We start from the raw sequence: 17,952 nt of genomic DNA, 5'->3' as shown, positions 1-17,952 counted from the left end.
AAATATTCACCGAGTAAGACAATGCCGGGTGGCTGGGTGGATGGATAAGGTGATGCAGTTTATCCTGCACTACTGCCTTCTCAATTCCCAGGACACCTCCCCAGCCCATCGCCCCCTGGGACTTCTCCAGAACCCACCAGGGGACGAATAAGGGCCTGAAGTTTGAAGACTTGCAGTCACAAAGGGACATCCGAGAGGATGATGTAAAGTGCGCCACTGTGCCCGACCAGGAAGGCTCACGCCTTAAGTGGTGCTTCCTTGCTGTGCTCTGGGAGAGGGGGCTGGGGGGGGTGCAGACTCCCCCTTCTGTAAAGGCAGATCAGTGATCCTTTGATTAAAAGGCATTCTACAGACAAAGACAAGCACAGAGGCAGAAGCACAGGGAAAGGCAGTGAGGAGAGAAAAATCAGAGCTACAGCTTGCCCAGCCTCTGGCTTGCTACTGCCCTCAGTGTCAGGGCAAAGGGGCCGCTGTCAGGGCCTCTTGCGAGAGAGCCAGAGCCTGGGCCGCCCCCTTCCACCTTGGCGTTCCCGGGTCGCGCACCATCCCTTTGCCCCTGAAGCACCGAGGGGGGCGAGGGGGGAGCCCAGCCCTCCCCCTGCCCACTCCAGCTGTCAATCTGCTGTCTGGAAGAAAGACTTGAAGCTTCATGACAGCTGTGGGCAACTTTCCCTGCTCCGCCTCCCGCCCCTGCCTGCCCTCTTCCCCTCTTCTCCCTGTCAGTGCTCTTTCCAAACTGCTTTCAGGCTGCCTTCCCTCCCTCCTTCCCTCCCTCCCTCCCTCCCTCCTTGCTTCCTTCCTTCCTTCCTTCCTTCCTCCCTCCCTCCCTCCCTTCTTCTCTTCTTCTCTCTCCATCCTTTCGTCATCTCTTACAACTCCCACAGCTAATAAACCTATGTGACCTCCTGAGATTTCTAATGATAAGATGAGCTTTTAAGCTCCCATCCAGGTCAAGATCATTCATAGACTGAGTGTGTGTGTGTGTGTGTGTGTATGTGTGTGTGTGCATGCGTGCACACGCGCGCCATGGCTATGGGGTGGGTAACAGAGCTGAGAGGTCTCTGGGGGGGGGGGCTCTAGCCCCCTTGGGGGTCTGATGCCTTCCGCAGGAGGGGGTCACTGGGTTATTGACCCTCGCTCCAGCTAGACTAGGAGCCTGTTTTGCCCACCTTCTGGAATCAGGTATTCTGGGGACAGGAGCCTCTCCCAGGGCTTCGTGCTACATTCAGGTTCAGGGAGAAGATCAAAGTCCATAATTAAGTGTTCAGGGCAAGTTAAGTGCTCCAAACTTTGGTGCTAAAAATATTGTATTTAGCATGCAAATTATGCCCTGACAGCTCCCCGGAGCCTGAGCCCGTGGGTGCCAGCACCTTGTTTGTTATCACCGCTGTTATTCTCAAGGTGGTAAGAATATTCCTCCTTCACGGGGTTGATTTACATTTCATTTTTAAAAAGCCAAATTTCTGTTGTTGGGTCAGTGCCAAGTCGTGGCCCCAGAAGGCTTGGAGCTGTGACTGGTCTGGAGGCCAAGAGGCAGGAGGACACCAGGCCACATCACGCAGGGCCTCCCCGCCTGCCCCAGAGGAAGGGGGTCCTGATGCGAGACAGGGGAAGGGCCAGACACAGACGTGGGCACAGCCACACCTCGAAAGCCACCTTTCCCACAGAGCCTTCTCTGCCCTGGTGGGCGAGCAGGGCTACGGACTGGGCCTGCAGAGGTGCCAGGACCTGGAGAGGAGGAGAAGGGAAGTGGGGACAGCCTGGCTTGCCTCTGGTAGGACCCTGCTGCTCTGGCAATTAGGGGAGCCCTGGGGACGCCGCGGGATTCCTACTGGAAACGTTCTCCCCTTCCATCTTGGCTGGTGGTTGAAGGTCAGGACCACCCAACAGCAGCTCTGAGAGCGCTCAGGTCCTCTCGGGAGGAGAGGACTGGATGAGGGGAGAAACACACAGGCACACACGTCTTCTCCTTGGCCCTCCTGGGGCAGCTCCTCTCCTCCTTTCCCCCAAAGTCCTGTACCCTCTGATGGTGGCCAGGGCCACCTTCTCTGGAGGGTCTGCAGAAGGCCTCTCCAACTCTGACCCCCAGCACAGACACGGAGCTTTGGCCACACCGGATGCAGAGATTGGAGGTGACACTGCACCCTCCGCTTGAGGGGCCCTGGGTGTGACTCTTGTCAAAGTTTTATTAGTTTGGAGCATGTGTAGTGATGTTACAGAGTTTGGGGCCTGGGGGCTCCCCCAAGGTGCAGCTTCCCCTCCTCCCTCTGGCAGGGCCAGGGCAGGCCGAACGGTATTCAGCAGCCACTTAGCCATGGGCTCCTCTAAGGCGGAGGCAGTGGAAAGAAAAGGGGCCAAGAGGACTGGAGAGCAGAGAGGCGAAAGGAAGAGAAAAGGACGTGGTTTGCGGCAGAGGGTGTCAGGGGCAGTCTCCCAAAGGACCTCAGACACCCCCAACCCAAGCCCCAGACGTGTCACGTGCCCGCCTTCCCTGCCAGCTCTCCCAGGTTGGCCCAACATTTGCTACAGAGAGGCACCCACGTCCGTCAGGGGGGCAGCAGAGTGGGCTTGGGGTAGGGGTGGTCCTCTCCCCGCAGACCCTCCTGGGCTCTTGGAGTATGGAAACCTCACAGGGAGCTGGGTGAGGTCGGGACCCACTGCTGTGGATGGAAGTAGCAGCTCCTGCCAGGCTCAGGTGGGAGAAGAGGTGAAGTTTTGGCTTGGGCTTCTCTGGGGTCCATCCAGACCTGGTATGTACATGGGTCTCCCTGGCCTGAAGTTGCCTGGGGCCTTGGCAAGAGCTCTGGCTTCCCTGGTGTAGGCCTTGAGGGGGTGTACTGTCCATCGCTCCCCACTGCCCGCTCCAGCACAGGCCTGTGAAGACCAGGCCAGCATGGCCTCCGAGCTTTGACACTGGCCCAGCAACCCCAGAGCCCCAGAGAAAGGTCAGAGAAGGCGGCTGTGTCTTTGGTGCCAAGGAGAGGGGGTCTGGAAGTGGGAGGGGGCTCCGTGAGCTGCCTCTGAGCCAGGGGTCCGGCCCGAGGGCTGGCACCGTGCCTGGCTCTCTAGCACTGCCCTGGCAGAGCGAGGGTGTGCGGTCAGTGAGGGCCGTGGACCCAAGCCAACACCGCGGGGCCTGCGGGCGAGGAGAAGGCCGAGTCTGCCCTGCGCCACCCGGCCCACGGCTCCCAGGGCCCGAGGCAGGGCCGCTGGGCGGGGAGTTGGGAAGCAGGCTGCTGTGCAGGTGGGCAGCAGGGTCAGCAGTGTAGGATCTTCAGGAAGGCCTTGCGGAACTCAATGTTGAAGGTGGTGTAGATGATGGGGTTCACGGCGCTGTTGACATAGCCCAGCCACGTGAAGGCGCTGTACAGGACGGGCGGGATGTTGCAATCACAGTGTATGTTCAGGATGTGGGTGATGAAGAAGGGCAGCCAGCAGATGATGAACACGCCTGGGGGAGAGGGGGGCAGTCAGGGGTGCCCAGGGGACGGGGAGGGGCTGGGTGGGGAGGCTGTGCCGGGTGGGGCAGAGGAGGAGGACCTGGATCACATGCTTCAGGCCCCGCCCAGGCACCAAGGCTGCAAGAGCAGCGCAGGGGGGAGCCGCGGCCTTGGATGCTGGACCTGCCTCTGACCCCAGTTTGCAGTCACCTCCGCTCCCTCAGCCTCGTTTTCCTGCCTGTGCCATGTATATAACGATACCCACCTCATAGGGGAGGATAAAGGGCTTGACAACAAATCCGAACGCTCAACACCCTGACACAGGTCAGCTGGTAGAAATGGATATATCTACTCTACCGCCTCGTTGTCTTTGAGACGACCTTCCGTGGAAGCTGGGAGTGGAGAGTTTGTTCACTGCCGTGGGGAGCGCGCGGCTGGGGCCAGAGGGGGAGCTGGATGCCCATTGGCTTAGTCCTCTTGGCATCCCCACGAGGAAGGCGGGAAACCGAGGCTCGGGAACAGCTCTGTGATGTGCGCAAGGCCACTCCACTCTTGGTGGCAAAGCCGAGATCTGAACTCCAGTCTCTCAAGGTCCCCAAGTGGCCAGGCTCTTGCTACGCTTTCCCCCAGCTTCCCCAGCCCTTGGTGGACACCCCTTGCTAATCCCTGCCTGGGGACACAAGGCTGTCACGAGTCCGACCTCCTGCCCGCCTCTCTGCCTGCCTAACTCAGGACCTCCTGTTTGGTGGGACGCTCCGTGGGGAGGCACCGTCTGCACAGAATGCCACACGGGCACACGGGAATTCCCCGGGGATGGAGCAGTGCCTGGGAAGGGCAGGGCCGCAAAGCAGAGACCCCCCCGGACTGGAGCAGGGGGCCGGGCTGGAGCCCGCTCTGCCTCTCCCAGCCGCGTGATCACGGGTTGGTCCCCTAACCTGCTATGACCGCGAGCTCTCATTTGTAAAACCAGAACAGCGACACCTGTCCTTCTCGTGTCATAGGACTGTTGGGAGGCCAAAGGGATGGTGGGTGTGGATGGGTGTCACAACTACCCTGGGTGCCGCCCGGAAGGCAGAGACACATCAGTCCCTCCATCCTGTCCCCATCACCCCTATCAGTCCAGCCCTTGATTCTTGACCTTTATTATCTGGTTTTCTAAGAGAATTTATTCTAAAGCCTTGTCTCACTCACTCTCATTTAGATCGGGGGCCCCCCTCACAGCCCCGTTGACTGTTCACAGCTTTGGTCCCACCGGGTCTTGGTTGAGGCAAGTGAACTTCCTGATTCCTCAACAGTAGCAATATTAACAACGCTTGTGTGTACGGCTTTGTAGTTTGTAAAACGCTTTCACCACCGTGTATCATTTGATGACCACGACAACCCTGAAAAGTAACCTCCTCTCTACGGATGGGGAGATGAGAGAGAGAAATGACCTCCCCAGGGTCACGAGGTTCTGGGGGTCATTATGGTAAACTGGTCAAGTTCAGATTCTGGAGTGGGGATGCCTGAGTTTAAATCCTGTATCCTCTTTGATCAAGTTACAAAAGCTCTCTGAACCCTAGTTTCTGCATCTTTAAAATGAGCATAATTATAGAATCTACCTAGTCAGATATGTCAATGGGCTTGACCTGTGCCTGAAAAGTGCCAGCCCTGTGACCTACCAGCCATGATTAGGGAGCAGTGGTAAGTAATGGGACCTACAGTGATGGGCCCATTTCTCAGCCGGGGTCCAGCAGCTAGGGCCGACTCACCGAGAACAATGGCGAGCATCTGGGTGGCTTTCTTCTCCTTCTGCTGGGAGAGCTTCCTGCGGCTCATGGTCTTGAGAGAGGTCCGGGTTTTGCCATTGGGCATGGACTGGATCTCAAAGATCTTGGCAATCTTGGGGTGGTCTTTGGCATGTCCGTTCTTCTGTGGTTTGGCAGGGCTGTCAGGTGTGCTGTGGAGGCCGTGGTGGGATGCGTTGGGGAGGGTCAGCTGGTGGTGGCTGGGCGCGATGGGGCTGTACCGGGTCCTCTCGGGCGGGCTGGTGCTGGAGAGCATCTCCATTTCCAGCTCCTGGGCTCGGCGGGCAGCCTCCTGCACAGAGGCAGAGAGCTCTGGGTAGAGCCAGGCAAGTTCTCAGCCATCAGCCACCCAGCCTCACCCGGCCCCTCTGGCCTCACCTGGCCTCACCCAGCCCCACCCAGCCCTTCATTATCCCCCTACGGAGCCTCCTACAAGCACCACAGGGTCACTCTGCCAGAGAGGCAAGGGGGAAGATCATTGGGAGGCAGGGACTGTCTGGGTGCAGGACCCAGGGCCCAAGGCAGTCCCCGCCTGCCAGGTCACCCCTGGCCCCCTTCGCAGAGCAATCCTCAGGCAGCCTCAGCGACCCCACCACCATTCTATGGGGGCTTTGTACCTAGGCACTTCTCTTTTATGAGCTGAGTAACACTCGCTGAGTGCCAGCTAAGTGCCAGGCGCCAGCTGGCTGCTGGGAATAAGTTACTGATTGGCGTTCAGTGCCTGCCTCCAGGACCTCGTGTTCTAACTGCACGAGGGCAGCCCTGTTCCTCCTGCCAGGCTGAAACAGGGGCTGTCAGGCTGACCTGAGGCACCTGTACCAGCACTCACAGGTGAGCTCCATTTCTCCTGGTAGACTGATGCAGGGGCCGAAGGGTGGACCCCTGGGTCCCCACATCTTCCTGGCTGGGCTGATCTTGAGGGCCCTGGCCTCAGGTCCCTCCTCATGTTCCCTTATTCCAGGCCTTAGGGTCTCAGCCTGAGCTTCTGAAACGCAGCCTCACTGTGTGCCCAGGTGCCCCGATCCTGAGTCCCTGTCTCGGCCTCTATCTCAAATGGTTGCTTGGAGTCCTGCCCTTGCAGGTGAACAGGGAATGTTCAAGTGAAGAGCAGGGGCCCTGCTTCCTGGAAACACCTGACCCGGACTTGGCGTGCAGCTCTCTGTGGATTCCCTGGCCCATCCTCTTCTCACCCCAGGGGATGGGACATCTGCTGCTTGGACCCTAGTGCTACTCTCACTGAGCAGACCCTGGGGTCTGCTGGGATTCTGCATCTCTGGGCTCTCCTTACAGGCTGCACTTCACCGGGAGCCCCATGCCGCTCTGCTCCCTCCTCCCCCAGCACCCAGCCTCCAGCCCCAGAACCTGCCTGTCTGTAAGGCAGCGTATGCAAGTAGAAAGAACACAGGCATGGATTTCAGAGAGTCACTTAGGTCTGGACTCAACTACTCACTCTCTCACTAACTGTTTGGCCTGGGTGAGTTACCTAACCTCTCTGAGCGCCTCTTTCTCTTCTGTAAAACGAAGATCCATAAGATCAAGAACACTTACCTCTCAGGGTCGCCGTGAGGATTTGATGAGATACTAGGAAGATGGTAGGTGCTCAGTTAATGGTCATAGCCATTATTATTATTGTTACTGTTACATGGCCAAGTCCTTTCTCCCAGCCATTTCCTTGGGCTACGGGTCCCTCTCTGTGCCTTGCAGAATTGAGCTGTCTTGCTCCATGCCTGCTTACGAGTGTGTGTGGTAAGCCTGGCCTCAGCTGAAACAAAGTGGGGGATCCTGGGAGGTGCTTATCCCTTTGACCAGCTGGTGAGGTCTTCGAGAATCATGGCAGGTGCATTTCCCTAGAGGCAGAGACCAGGGTCCAGGTCCCTGACCGGGACACTTACCACTCTCCGCCTGTTCACAGGGAAACTCCCATTAGACTTCATGATAACGGTGCAGAGTTTCATGTCCTCAGGGTGAGTGCAGTTGCCCTGTGGAGTGAGCCAGCACATGGGTCATGACGGGGAGGGGGCTGGTGACAGAATCCCAATGCAGGGTAGTCAGACTGGGCACAGGAGCTCAGAGAAGGGCAGACATTAGGAGGGTGGGGGCCTGAGGAGGCAATCGAGGCAAGGGTGAGGTTCGGTACTGTGATGGGAAGAGGTGGGCAGGATGAGGGACAACAGGGCCCTGACTTTTATGTGGCACCTGCTAAGGATCTGGCACCCTACTAGGCATGCTCAGTCCCTCTCACACCGAATCCTCAAGACCACCCTGTGAGATCTGTATTTTGATTCACATTTAACAGATGAGGGAACAGGCTCAGAGAAGTTAAGCAACTTGCCGAAGGTCACTCAGCATAAAAGTGGTGGTGCCAGGATTTGAACCTGATGTGTCTAAGCCCAAAGTTCTTGTTCCTCCTGTGCCCACATACCGTCTTTCTCAGGGAGGGCTGAGCGGAGGGAAGAAGTCACAAGACACAAGTATGGAAAAGAAAGAGAGGCAGAGGAGGGAAGTAGGCGAGAGCAGGTGAGGTAGAAGGAGGTTTGAACAGAAGAGGACAGAGCATGGGAGATAAAGGAGGTGGTATGGAGGCCTCAGAGGGACAGAAAGGGAGGCAGAAGGGCCAGAGTGAGGAAAGGAGAAAGGGAGGACAGCAGAGACGTGGAGTTCCAGGAGCTGCTGGGTTCAGACACTGGTCTCCATGCAAAGTCCTCTCCTCCCAGGTGGTCCCCGCCCCCTCCCCGCCTCCGATCCCTGGAGATTCAAGTCGCCCACTGAGGTCCCAGCCTTCGAGATCTGCCGGCGCCCAGCTCCTCGGAGCTCCTCCAGCCTGGACCCCATGCACCCCCGGGTCACGGTTAGGCAGGGGCATGGGGGGAGGGGATCTCGGGACCTTGAGCGGGGCCTTCAGGTTGGCCCTGAAAGCCCGGCTGCTGCGCTTAGTGTTGACCCGCTTGCGCCGCCTGCGGAGGACGATGTAGATCTTGATGTAGACCAGCAGGGTAACGAGGAAGGGCACGTAGAAGGAGACGATGGAGGAGTAGACCACGAAGGCGGGGTTGGCGATGATGCATTCGTTCTGGTCTGGGGGGAGGAGAGCCCCAGGTGGGTGTGTCGGCCGGCCCCCCGGGCCACAGTGCCTTCCCAGTTACCGAGAATATGACTAGACGCCTAAGGCGGCCTGGAAACGTTAGATGTAAATAAACGTGCAGCATAAATCAGAGTATTAAAAACAACCATGAGCAAAAAGCTAAGCTGTGATGACTGTTTCCAAGTGTTTCCATTAATATCCCCTTGTTACTTCATCATTAGTTTTGTCATCCTTGAGAACACAAGTGGCGCCACGGTTTTGGGGACAAAATGACGGAAGAAAATGATAGAAGAAGAATAACCTATTATTTTAGCCTTTCCTGTGTATTGGCGGGAGGTCTGACACCTTTTAGTTTTAGGGACAAGATGACTTGATCCTCTTTGCTGAACTCACCTGTGTTCCAATGTCTTTCCAAGTTCCCTTCCAGATCTAGCAGATGTCTATCCTCTCTCCCAGGGCCTTTCCAGATTAATCCAAGCACGTTTAGCCCTATTCCTGCTTCTTGGAATTCCCATGACACTTAGATCTTGAACCGCATGCTTTCAAGTCTTCCTTGTGTCCTGTCCGGTGATGGTCTCTGGAGGCACACCGGTGTCATCTATCTCCCTGACGGTCGCTGTGCCTCTTCTGTCGGAGGCGCTCCTGACTGCCTTGCACAGGACACAGTCACAGTGAGCTAGCCTCCTACTTGCTTCTACCTTTCCTGCTCCAGGTGGCTCAGGCCTGGCCTGGGTTTGGCCGGCCCGGAGGCTTCAGCTTCATTACACAAACACTATTATCAGGGGTGATGGAGGCCCAGCAGCCTCCTACCCTGTGTGCACACACACAGACAGGCACACACTTGCATTTTGCAAGGCTGTCTGGTCTGCTTCAATTCAAACAAAGTTGAAAATGGCCAGGCATCCTCCTGAAGCATTATCCCCACTCCTCACCCAACTCCCTTGTGCCCCAGGCCATTGTTCCTCTCTGACCTTACCAGGTACAACTCGGAGTCGGGCTTGGCCCAGGAGACTCAGCCTGGCCTCAGTCCGAGGTGGCGAACAGGCTCCTGATGGGTCACCACCCATGTCCACACCAGGGTTCAGCTCCCTCAAGGTCCTGCACAGGGCCAGGGCTGGGGCCAGCTGAGCCCCAGGCAACCAGAGGCAGGACTCACCTGTGTTGTTGAGTCCGAAGAGCAGCGGGCAGGAGATGGTGAAGGACAGGACCCAGACGATGGAGATCATGACGGTGACTCGGCGCTTGGAGCTGTAGCGCGTGTTGTAGAGCATGGGCATGGCCACGGCTGTGTACCTGTGAGGGCGTGGGGCGGGAACCTTGAGTCTGGGGTGCAGGCCCAGGGACCACTCCACAACATTGGCACAACTGAGACACCCCACTTTGGGAGGATGGAAAGTTGGTCCACCTCCTGTTTACTCTAAATCAACCCTCTCCTGCCCCCAACTCAGACAGCAAGGACAGTTAGTGACTGCTAATCAAGTGTTTAATGACTGACCGGCTACCATTCAATCCTGAACCATATCTGCCACTTCAGTCTCCCTGCTTGGATTTTAGGCTTTTCGAGGGGCCATGGCCTGGGTCTTTGCACCTTTGAAACTGTACCCCCTGCACCTGTGCTGGGCCCATGGCGGGTAGAAGTGTTTGTTGATGGATTGGTAGCCAGGACCCTCAGAGCAACGGTCAGGTCTCATTCAGCAGAAAATAATAACAATGATAATTGTTTATGATGCCACACGTTGCCCTTACCTAGCACTTCTGAGACATTAGTTCCATTCATCTTCCAAGAATCCGGCAAAGGGTGTAGAGCCAGGGCCTCTGGGAGCCCATGTGGCCCATGTGTGCAAATTAGTAAAAGGCTCTGGGGATAGAGCTTAGCAAGGTGGGCAGAACCTGGGTCCCCTTGGTCTTATGCCCTGTGCTGGGCACAAAATGCACAACCAGATACTAGACCCGCATGTGGGCAGGTGCCATCATGCTTGGTTTCTAGACAATGAAACTAGGGTTCTGAAAACATCCACAATCTGCCCAAGGTCACGTAAGTAAGAAGTGATAGGGCTAGGGCTTCAGTCAGGTCAGGAGCTTTCTCCTCTATGCCTGTCCCTGTCTGGGTGTTCTTGGTAGCACTACTGTCTATAGACAGTCTCCCTTTAAGGGGTCTGTCCTCTCCCACACACGTGCACACACTCACGTGTGCACGCGTACATGCACACATGCACACACAAACACGTGGGCTCACAGGCACACAGCCAGATGTATAGCATCATGGACAGAGCCTGACCCTGCAGAAGAGGCGGGGCAGCCCAAGAGGTGAACGGTCTAGCTCACCTCTCCCATCCTGGCTGGGCTCACCTGTCGATGCTGATGGCACACAGGTTCAGGATGCTTGCTGTGCACATCATGACATCCAGAGTGACAAAGATGTCACAGTGAATCCTGCTGAATTTCCACTCGCCCACCACCTAGGACAAAGCAACATGATGGGTGGATAGTAGAGGAGATTGGCTCAGACACTATACCTCGGTGTCCTGGGGCAGATCGGGCCATGGGCTCCGTGGGGGTCTCGTGGGGCTCTGGCCGAGGGAGGAGAGGGGCAGCCATGGGGAGCTGTAACCACGGGTGTCTGAGGCCCTTGCCCCGGCCCCTTCTCCTCCTAGACACATAAGGCCACTTTGCGCCAAGAAGTTTGCTAGAGGAAAGATGACCAACTTACTCAAGGGCCTCAGCTTTGAACCCTCACCTGTAAAACATTTGTGTGAACACCTTGCGATCCTCATGTTACCAGTGAGGAAACTGAACCTCGGAAAAGCGCAGTGACTCGCCTAAGGCCTTTCAGCTCAGCTTCTGCCCTGCCCTGGCCCAGGTTTCTAGGGGAGCCGGGCTGCTCCTTGGTGTATGGCACAGAGTTGGGACCCAGCAAGTGTCTGTTAAGAACAATGGTGAAGACGGTGACTATGAAGCAGTGAAGACATTTCTGCTCCTCGTTGCACTTAGAGAGTAAGAGAAGGGAAGCCCAGGCTAGAGCTTTCAGAAAAGCAGGACGGGCCGGGGAAGGTGTGTAACAATACATCCCTGGTTCAGTGTAAAATGAGGAGTCTAGCTCACGGCAAGAGCGTTTTGCACCCCTCTTCCTCCCCGACAGACACACACATTCATACCCCCCCCCATGCACACCCACACCCCGACACCTCCCATTTACACACACAGGCACACACACTCACACAGCAGGCTGGCCCTGGCAGCCGTGGAAGGTTGCAGCAGGCCCCATCCCTGAGGACAGAGTCAGGACAGGGAGACACAACTTGCACTACTACCTATTGGAGAAAAGAGGAGCAGGAAATCCCCCTCCCAGTGACGGGAGCAGAGCAGTACCCACTCTGTGGGGCACAGCAGGGCAGCAGGGCTAATTATAATGCTCACTCTCAGCCCTGTCCTCTTAGCTGCTCTCAGGCATAAAACCAATTGCTGGCATTTAAGCACAGTGATGGAGGAAACTGCAGCTTTTCCCAGAAGACAGGAAACCTCTCATGTCGCCACGCTGGCCAGGTGGGCAGGAGCTGGATATCCGGGGGCCAGGGAGGTGGGCACAGGTGGAAGGGGATAGATGGGGCTTCCCTGGCATCAAGAGAATCTACCTTTAAGACACTACTGGGAGGGTCCCAGGCCCACATGGTCTGTGCTCCACCTTGGCGCCCTCCTAGGACTAGTATTTCCAAACTGCTCTCATTCCCCTGGGGATCTAGGTCTGCGATATCAGGGCCGTCTTCTCCATCCTCCCTGCTTCCTTCCGTCCTCCCTGCCTTCTTTTCTACAGACACTTATTGGACAACTTACTATGCATCTGGCTCTGTCCTAGACTCTGGGGCACCGTGGTGAACAATCCTGACACAGTCTTCAGGGAGCTCTCAATCCCTGCCCCCCAAAAGCCTTCCTGGAGGACAGAAGAAGGCGGGGCTTCCTCCGAGGTACCAGGAGCAGCTGCTCTAGAACGCAGTTAGGGGCTTCTGAATCAAAGGCTCAAGAAAGTGTGTTGATAGCCACTGTTTATAGAGCATCTCCTGTGGGCACATACTTTATTTCATTTATTGTACAAGAGGGGATTGCTTACGCCCATTCCTGGATGAGGGAATGAAGCTCAGGAGAACACCCAGCTAGTATGCAGCAGGGCTGGAATTTCAAGCAAGCTCTTTGGGCAGCACATCCTATGCTCTCTCCTGAGCTGCCTTGGAAGGGACAATCTAGCTTGTCAAAAGAGGAGATGATTATGTAAAAAGTACTAGATAAACACCAAGTGGGAAAGGAGAGATTGTAACTGCAAGGGTAGACTAACTTGGGGTCAGGGAGAAAAAGGACTTGCCCAAGAACACCTGGTAATTTAGTAACAGAGGGAGCACCATCCCCCAGGTATACTAGCCCCACTCCAGGGCTGTTTCCTCCGCACCTTTGGACAACATTCCTCAATATCCTTGCACAGAATGAGACCTGTGGGATGGGCCTCAAGCTGCCTTGGCTAAATCCTAACAATGACTTGTACACATGTGTCAGGCACGGTTCCCAACATTTTACACTCATTTCTATGGAATGTGACAGCAAACCTCAGAGGCCACCGCTCCTCGAAACCTCCAGCCAGCTACGCCCCTGCCCCTATACTCCACTCTGGGGCTTTGCACACTTTTTTCTCTGCCTGGAGTGCAAGTGCCTTGCTCCTCTCCGGGATAATTCTTCTGAAAGCATCACTTCTGCCTGCGAGCCTTCCCCAACGCCTCCAGGCCTGGTCCTGTGCCCCCCGCCCCGTCGTGCTCCCACATCTCCTGTGGAGGCTGCTCCGTTGTCATCTCCATCGGGCTGCACTATAATGGCCCTGCCAAGGCCTTAGAGCCCGGCCCTAGGAACGGGGCAGGACGCAGATGTGCTCATACCTGTTGACTGAGTGAGTCAAGAACGGGGATCTGAGTCTGCCCACTTTCTCAATTGCATCTGCTCTTCTGGAAAATGCACGAGGCAAAGCCTCCCCTCAAAGACTTGTGAGGCCAAAATGGCCTATGCAGACAAGCAGGCCCTGGCTCTCTTCTCTCGGTTTCTCCAGGTGGAAAGTGGTAGGGTCAGGAATTGAACCTGGTTCTCTCACTCCAAAACTAGCGTGCTTCCCATATACTGAGCAGAATAACTGATGCACATCCAGCCCCACCTAGCCGGATGCCAGCATGGCAGGCTATCAGAGGCATTTAACATCCGTGGAAATGGAACAGGCTGGAAAATTCTGGAAAATGAGAGTGTCTCTGGAGAGGGTACAGTATATGGTTGGGAGGATACTTTAACAGGATGTTGGGATAGGGTGAGACTCCACTTGGGACATTCTCTAGGGACAATAAGTACCCGAGACAATGTCGCAGGGCCCACTGTCCAGCTCTTGTTTGATGGGAGAGTTTGAGCACTGCCCTCTGAGATGCCATTCTTCACCCTCCCCTGAAACACTGAGCTTCACCTTTAAAATAATGTGAACAGGTATGTTTAAAATATGTGTGTCGAGAACCTATAGATTCCTAGGAGCCCTAAAGCACAGATGTGGCTCTCCCTTAGAGGCTCTGGGTAGGGGTGGTGGGTCTGGAAGCCCCAGATCCCACGCCCAGAGTCCTGGGCAGAGCAAGTCTCCCTCTGGAAGAGGGCACCTCTTTGCCTGGGCATGGGGAGGGTGCTTCAATGTGCAGAGGTGTGGCTATCTATCAGCATCTTCATCTTCATCACCGTTGTCATGACTACTTTTACATGGTGCTTACTATATGCCTGCTGCCATTCTAAGCACTTTTCATATATTAATTCATGTGATTCTCAAACAATGCTATGACATAAGCACTGTGATTATCTTCATTTCTAGATGAGGAAACCAGGCACGGAGAGGTTATTTGCTTGACCAGATACCCATCATTTTTTACCTGATGGTCTGCGGCCTGGGAACCTCCTTTTCAAGGGAGCAGGAGGGGAACAAGTGTAAGAATCAAGAAGGGGTTCCTCAGGGAGAAGCCCTCAGACAGGATGTGGGATGGACAGAGTCTAGGCGTCCCCACAAACGTGGAGTCGTGGAATAATTGGACGGCTGGCCGGTGGCGCCTGTATGCTTTTAGGTTGTATTGTATCTATCGTCTGTTTCTTGTTGGTTGTCTCTTAACATTCCAGTCATTTTGAAAGTTCCAGCCTGTCTGAGCCGTGCTAAAGGAAACCAAGGGAGTGATGGCCCAGAGCTCCATGTGGGCCGGTGTGGTAGTGACAACAGGAGCCCCTGGGGATGTGGAGACCGTAAGACCAGCCTCTCCTCCCCACCTCCGCTTCTTCTCCTAGATGTCTCCTCTGCTCAAACCTACAAAGGTTTCGTGTTTTCTTTGAAAGGTGGAAGCCTTCCCTCCCAGGCAGGGGCTTGTCTCTACGGCACAGGTAAATTCCCCTCTTGCCCGGGGCAGGGAGGTAACAGCTCAGAGATCTTAGTGACCTTGGCATTGGCTTTTTCCTGAATGCCTGGTCAGCTTCCCTTGAATCCAGACTCCACCCCAGAACCCAGGGCAGAGAAAGTGGCAGGATCCAGCCTGTGCCCACCAGATCCCCCAGGCCCTCCCTCATCTGCCTGCCAGCCCTGGGAAGTGTCCTCCTGGAGGTGGGTCCCCACTTCAGGACTTCTCAGTGATTTCTCCCTCTGCTGTGTGATCCAGGTAAAGACGGGCAACTTCTCAAAGCCTCTGTTTCCTCTTCCTTAAAGTGAGAAGAATGATATCGACTCAGAATCAGCACGAGTATTTGCTGAGTATGTGTCTGTGGAACGCCCGACAGCGCCTGGCCCACAGCAGGGGCTGCCTACTCACTATTCCGGGCTCAGGGCCGGGCTCTGTTCCCGGCCGAGCAATGCGTCACCATGCGGTCCTTCCCAAGGAAAGGGGGTACAGCACAGTTCACAGCGGCCTTGACCTGGAGGTCCCAGACACAGGCTAGGACACACAGAGGAGCGGGGAGGGCAGGGGGGAGAGCGGGGAGCGGCAGCCCGCATCCTGAAGTGGGGAGAGAAGGATGAAGATTTCAGGCCTGGGAGCACGAGCCACTGCCATCCTCAGGGATCCTGGTCGATGACTCCCATGCTCAGCACGACCTAATGAACCAACCCTGGGGCCCGAATTCCAGCCGCTGTGTGAGGCTGGAGAAGTCACCTAACTTCTCTGACCGTCTGGCTCACCCTCTAGAAGATGCCGCGAGGGCTCGGTGGGGAGATGCTGTACGTGAAGGACCGATGCGAGGCCTGGCACTTACTAAGCGCCTTACAACTGGTAGTCGGGATTGTTATAAGGAGATGACCTACCCATTTTGTAAGACTGAGCCCAGAGTGGAGGAAGGGCCCACCCGAGAAGGCGCACTCTTGGAGGGAGGCTGGACTCTCCCGGGGAAGGCGCCCGAGCACTGCAGGGGCCCAGACCTACCTCCAGGTAGACCACCCAGGGCATGACGAGCGTGGCCACCAGGAGGTCGGCCACAGCGAGGCTGACGATCAGGTAGTTGGTGGTGGTCTGCAGCGCCTTCTCGCGGGACACGGCCATGCACACCAGCACGTTGCCGAAGACGATGACGAAGATGAGGAGGGTAAGCAGCATGGCGTAGTAGTTGTAGTGGGGCCTGTCGGCTTTCCCTTCGGACCCGTTGAAGGGCCGGCTCCAGTTCCGGCTCTCCAGATCGTCATCGTACCAGGACAGGTTCAGCGGATCCATGGGAGCAGCGGGGCCACTGGGTAGCCAGGTTCTGGCCAGGAGAAACGGACACAGGGAGTAAGCAGGAGGGCCTCCCAAAGCATGCGGCCACCCACAGAGGGCTCCGGGGCTAAAACCTACCACAGGAGGTTAAAAGAGAATTCTCCAGCCTCAGGATTTAGGGTTTGCATCCCCCAGTTTTTTTAAAACATTGGGGCCTGCTGCCACTCTTCTGCTAGCAAGTTCTTGCAGATGGTAAAACAAATGAGAAAGTACAATTTTTTAACTATAATAAAATAAATGATCTTGAAAAGAGCTGATCATTCATTCACCCATTTATTCAACAAAAAATTAAGTGCGTCCCATGCCCCACACAAGTTAGTGAGGAGTTCAGCTTCTAGTGGTAAGACTAGAAATATGCATTCATTCATTCTTAATTCTATAAATGTTTATTGAACATTGTTCTATATGACGCTAAAAACATAGTCAGGAACAAAATATACGTAGTTCTCCAGCTCACGTTCTAAAAGAAACAATAGCCAATGAACCAAGCAATTAAATCTATGGGTGGTAGGCGCTCAGAAACGGAATGGGGAGAGAGACACAACCTAGTTTAGGGATTCTAAGAAGGCTTTCCTGGGGAAGGGATGTTCAACAGACACCTACAGTATGTAGTCAGGTTGGGGCTTCCCTGGTGGCGCAGTGGTTGAGAATCTGCCTGCCAATGCAGGGGACACGGGTTTGAGCCCTGGGCTGGGAAGATTCCACATGCCACGGAGCGACTAGGCCCGTGAGCCACAACTGCTGAGCCTGTGCGTCTGGAGCCTGTGCTCCGCAACAAGAGAGGCCGCGATAGTGAGAGGCCCGCGCACCGCGATGAAGAGTGGCCCCCGCTTGCCGCAACTAGAGAAAGCCCTCGCACAGAAATGAAGACCCAACACAGCCATAAATAAATAAATAAATAAAATTAAAAAAAAGAAATACCTGAAGGATGTAGTCAGGTAAAGAGTTGGGAGCCAGGGTAAGGGTCCAAATATAGGAAGCAGGTAAGCAAATTTCAGAGCTGGACAGTAGGTGCCATGTTGGAGGGCTGGCGGGAGATTCGGGACAGCTGGAGCACAGAGGGCCTTGCAATTCACTCTAGGAGGTTAGACTTGACCCTAAGGGCAGCAGGAGCCACATGATCAGATGTGCCTTTCAGAGAGAAGGGTCTGACTGCTGCATAGAGAACGGAAGTGTGGCACTCAGTGGGGTGGCAGGACCAGCTGCAGGAACCCAAGGAAGAACTAATGAGTTTCTGTATTTGTGCACTGAGAGCCCTGAGGAATGGGCGTCTCATCTCCGGGGGGCAACACTTCCTGAAGGAGGCGTCAGCAGAGATGAAGTAGAAGGAGGAGTTAACCGGGCAACTGAGTCTGCGACACAACATGGTCCCAAACAGCGAATAATTCTGTTTGGCTAAAAATGTAGGGCATGATGGTGAAGCTGGGGAAAATTAAACTGGAGGGCTGTTCATGGGCCAGAATGGGTCTTGTAAGCTTGGAGCCCCTGAAAGCCTGCGTGCAGAGGAATGACTTCCACTGGATTGCTGCTTTGCACAGGTCGCTGGCTGTGCAGTGCAGAGGGGATGTCAGCGGGCAGTGAGGTCGTGACTGTAATTCAGGTGAGATGGTGATCGTCTGAATGAAGGCACGGGAATGAGCATGGAGAGGCGTGTTCAGAGTCACTAGCTAACTTGGAAGTCAATTTCATGGAATTTGGTCATTGGACAGATGTGGCGTGGGAGAGGGGAGGGGGCAAGCAGGGAGAGAAAGGAGACGAGGATAACTCCAGATTTCTGCGCTGCGCTCTTGGAGGCTTGGTGATGCTGCTCACTGAGAAAAGAAAGCAGAGGGGCTCAGAGGCAGCGGGCATTGATGAGCGTG

General features: G+C 55.5%; 1 protein-coding gene across 2 annotated transcripts; it reads right to left on the bottom strand.

Moving 5' to 3' along the window:
- Positions 1-3,257: 3,257 nt before the first annotated feature.
- On the bottom strand, positions 3,258-16,075 carry DRD2 (dopamine receptor D2). Of its 2 annotated transcripts, XM_059929320.1 has the most exons (7): positions 15,764-16,075; positions 10,659-10,768; positions 9,466-9,602; positions 8,112-8,302; positions 7,120-7,206; positions 5,192-5,519; positions 3,258-3,451 (listed from the first exon to the last, which is right to left on the bottom strand). In XM_059929320.1, the coding sequence occupies exons 1-7, from the start codon at positions 16,046-16,048 to the stop codon at positions 3,258-3,260; spliced, it is 1,332 nt and encodes a 443-aa protein (XP_059785303.1). In that variant the 5' UTR covers positions 16,049-16,075. The 2 variants fall into 2 exon arrangements, with proteins under 2 accessions (XP_059785303.1, XP_059785302.1); XM_059929319.1 differs by lacking the exon at positions 7,120-7,206 and having other exon boundaries at positions 15,764-16,048.
- Positions 16,076-17,952: the final 1,877 nt, after the last annotated feature.

This window comes from Balaenoptera ricei, chromosome 8 (genome assembly GCF_028023285.1).
Source record: "Balaenoptera ricei isolate mBalRic1 chromosome 8, mBalRic1.hap2, whole genome shotgun sequence".
In the NCBI taxonomy this organism is placed as follows: Eukaryota; Metazoa; Chordata; class Mammalia; order Artiodactyla; family Balaenopteridae; genus Balaenoptera; species Balaenoptera ricei.
Note: the sequence above shows the minus strand (reverse complement) of the source record. Positions and strands in the feature narration are given on the sequence as shown.

Bases quoted from the DNA above. Each gene is read 5' to 3' on its own strand.
- DRD2 (XM_059929320.1), bottom strand. From the start codon at position 16,048: ATGGATCCGCTGAACCTGTCCTGGTACGATGACGATCTGGAGAGCCGG. The intron at 10,769-15,763 runs GTAGGTCTGGGC...GCTTTGTCCTAG, and splicing joins CCTGGGTGGTCTACCTGGAG to GTGGTGGGCGAGTGGAAATT. The intron at 5,520-7,119 runs GTAAGTGTCCCG...GCCTCTGTGCAG, and splicing joins CTGTGAACAGGCGGAGAGTG to GAGGCTGCCCGCCGAGCCCA.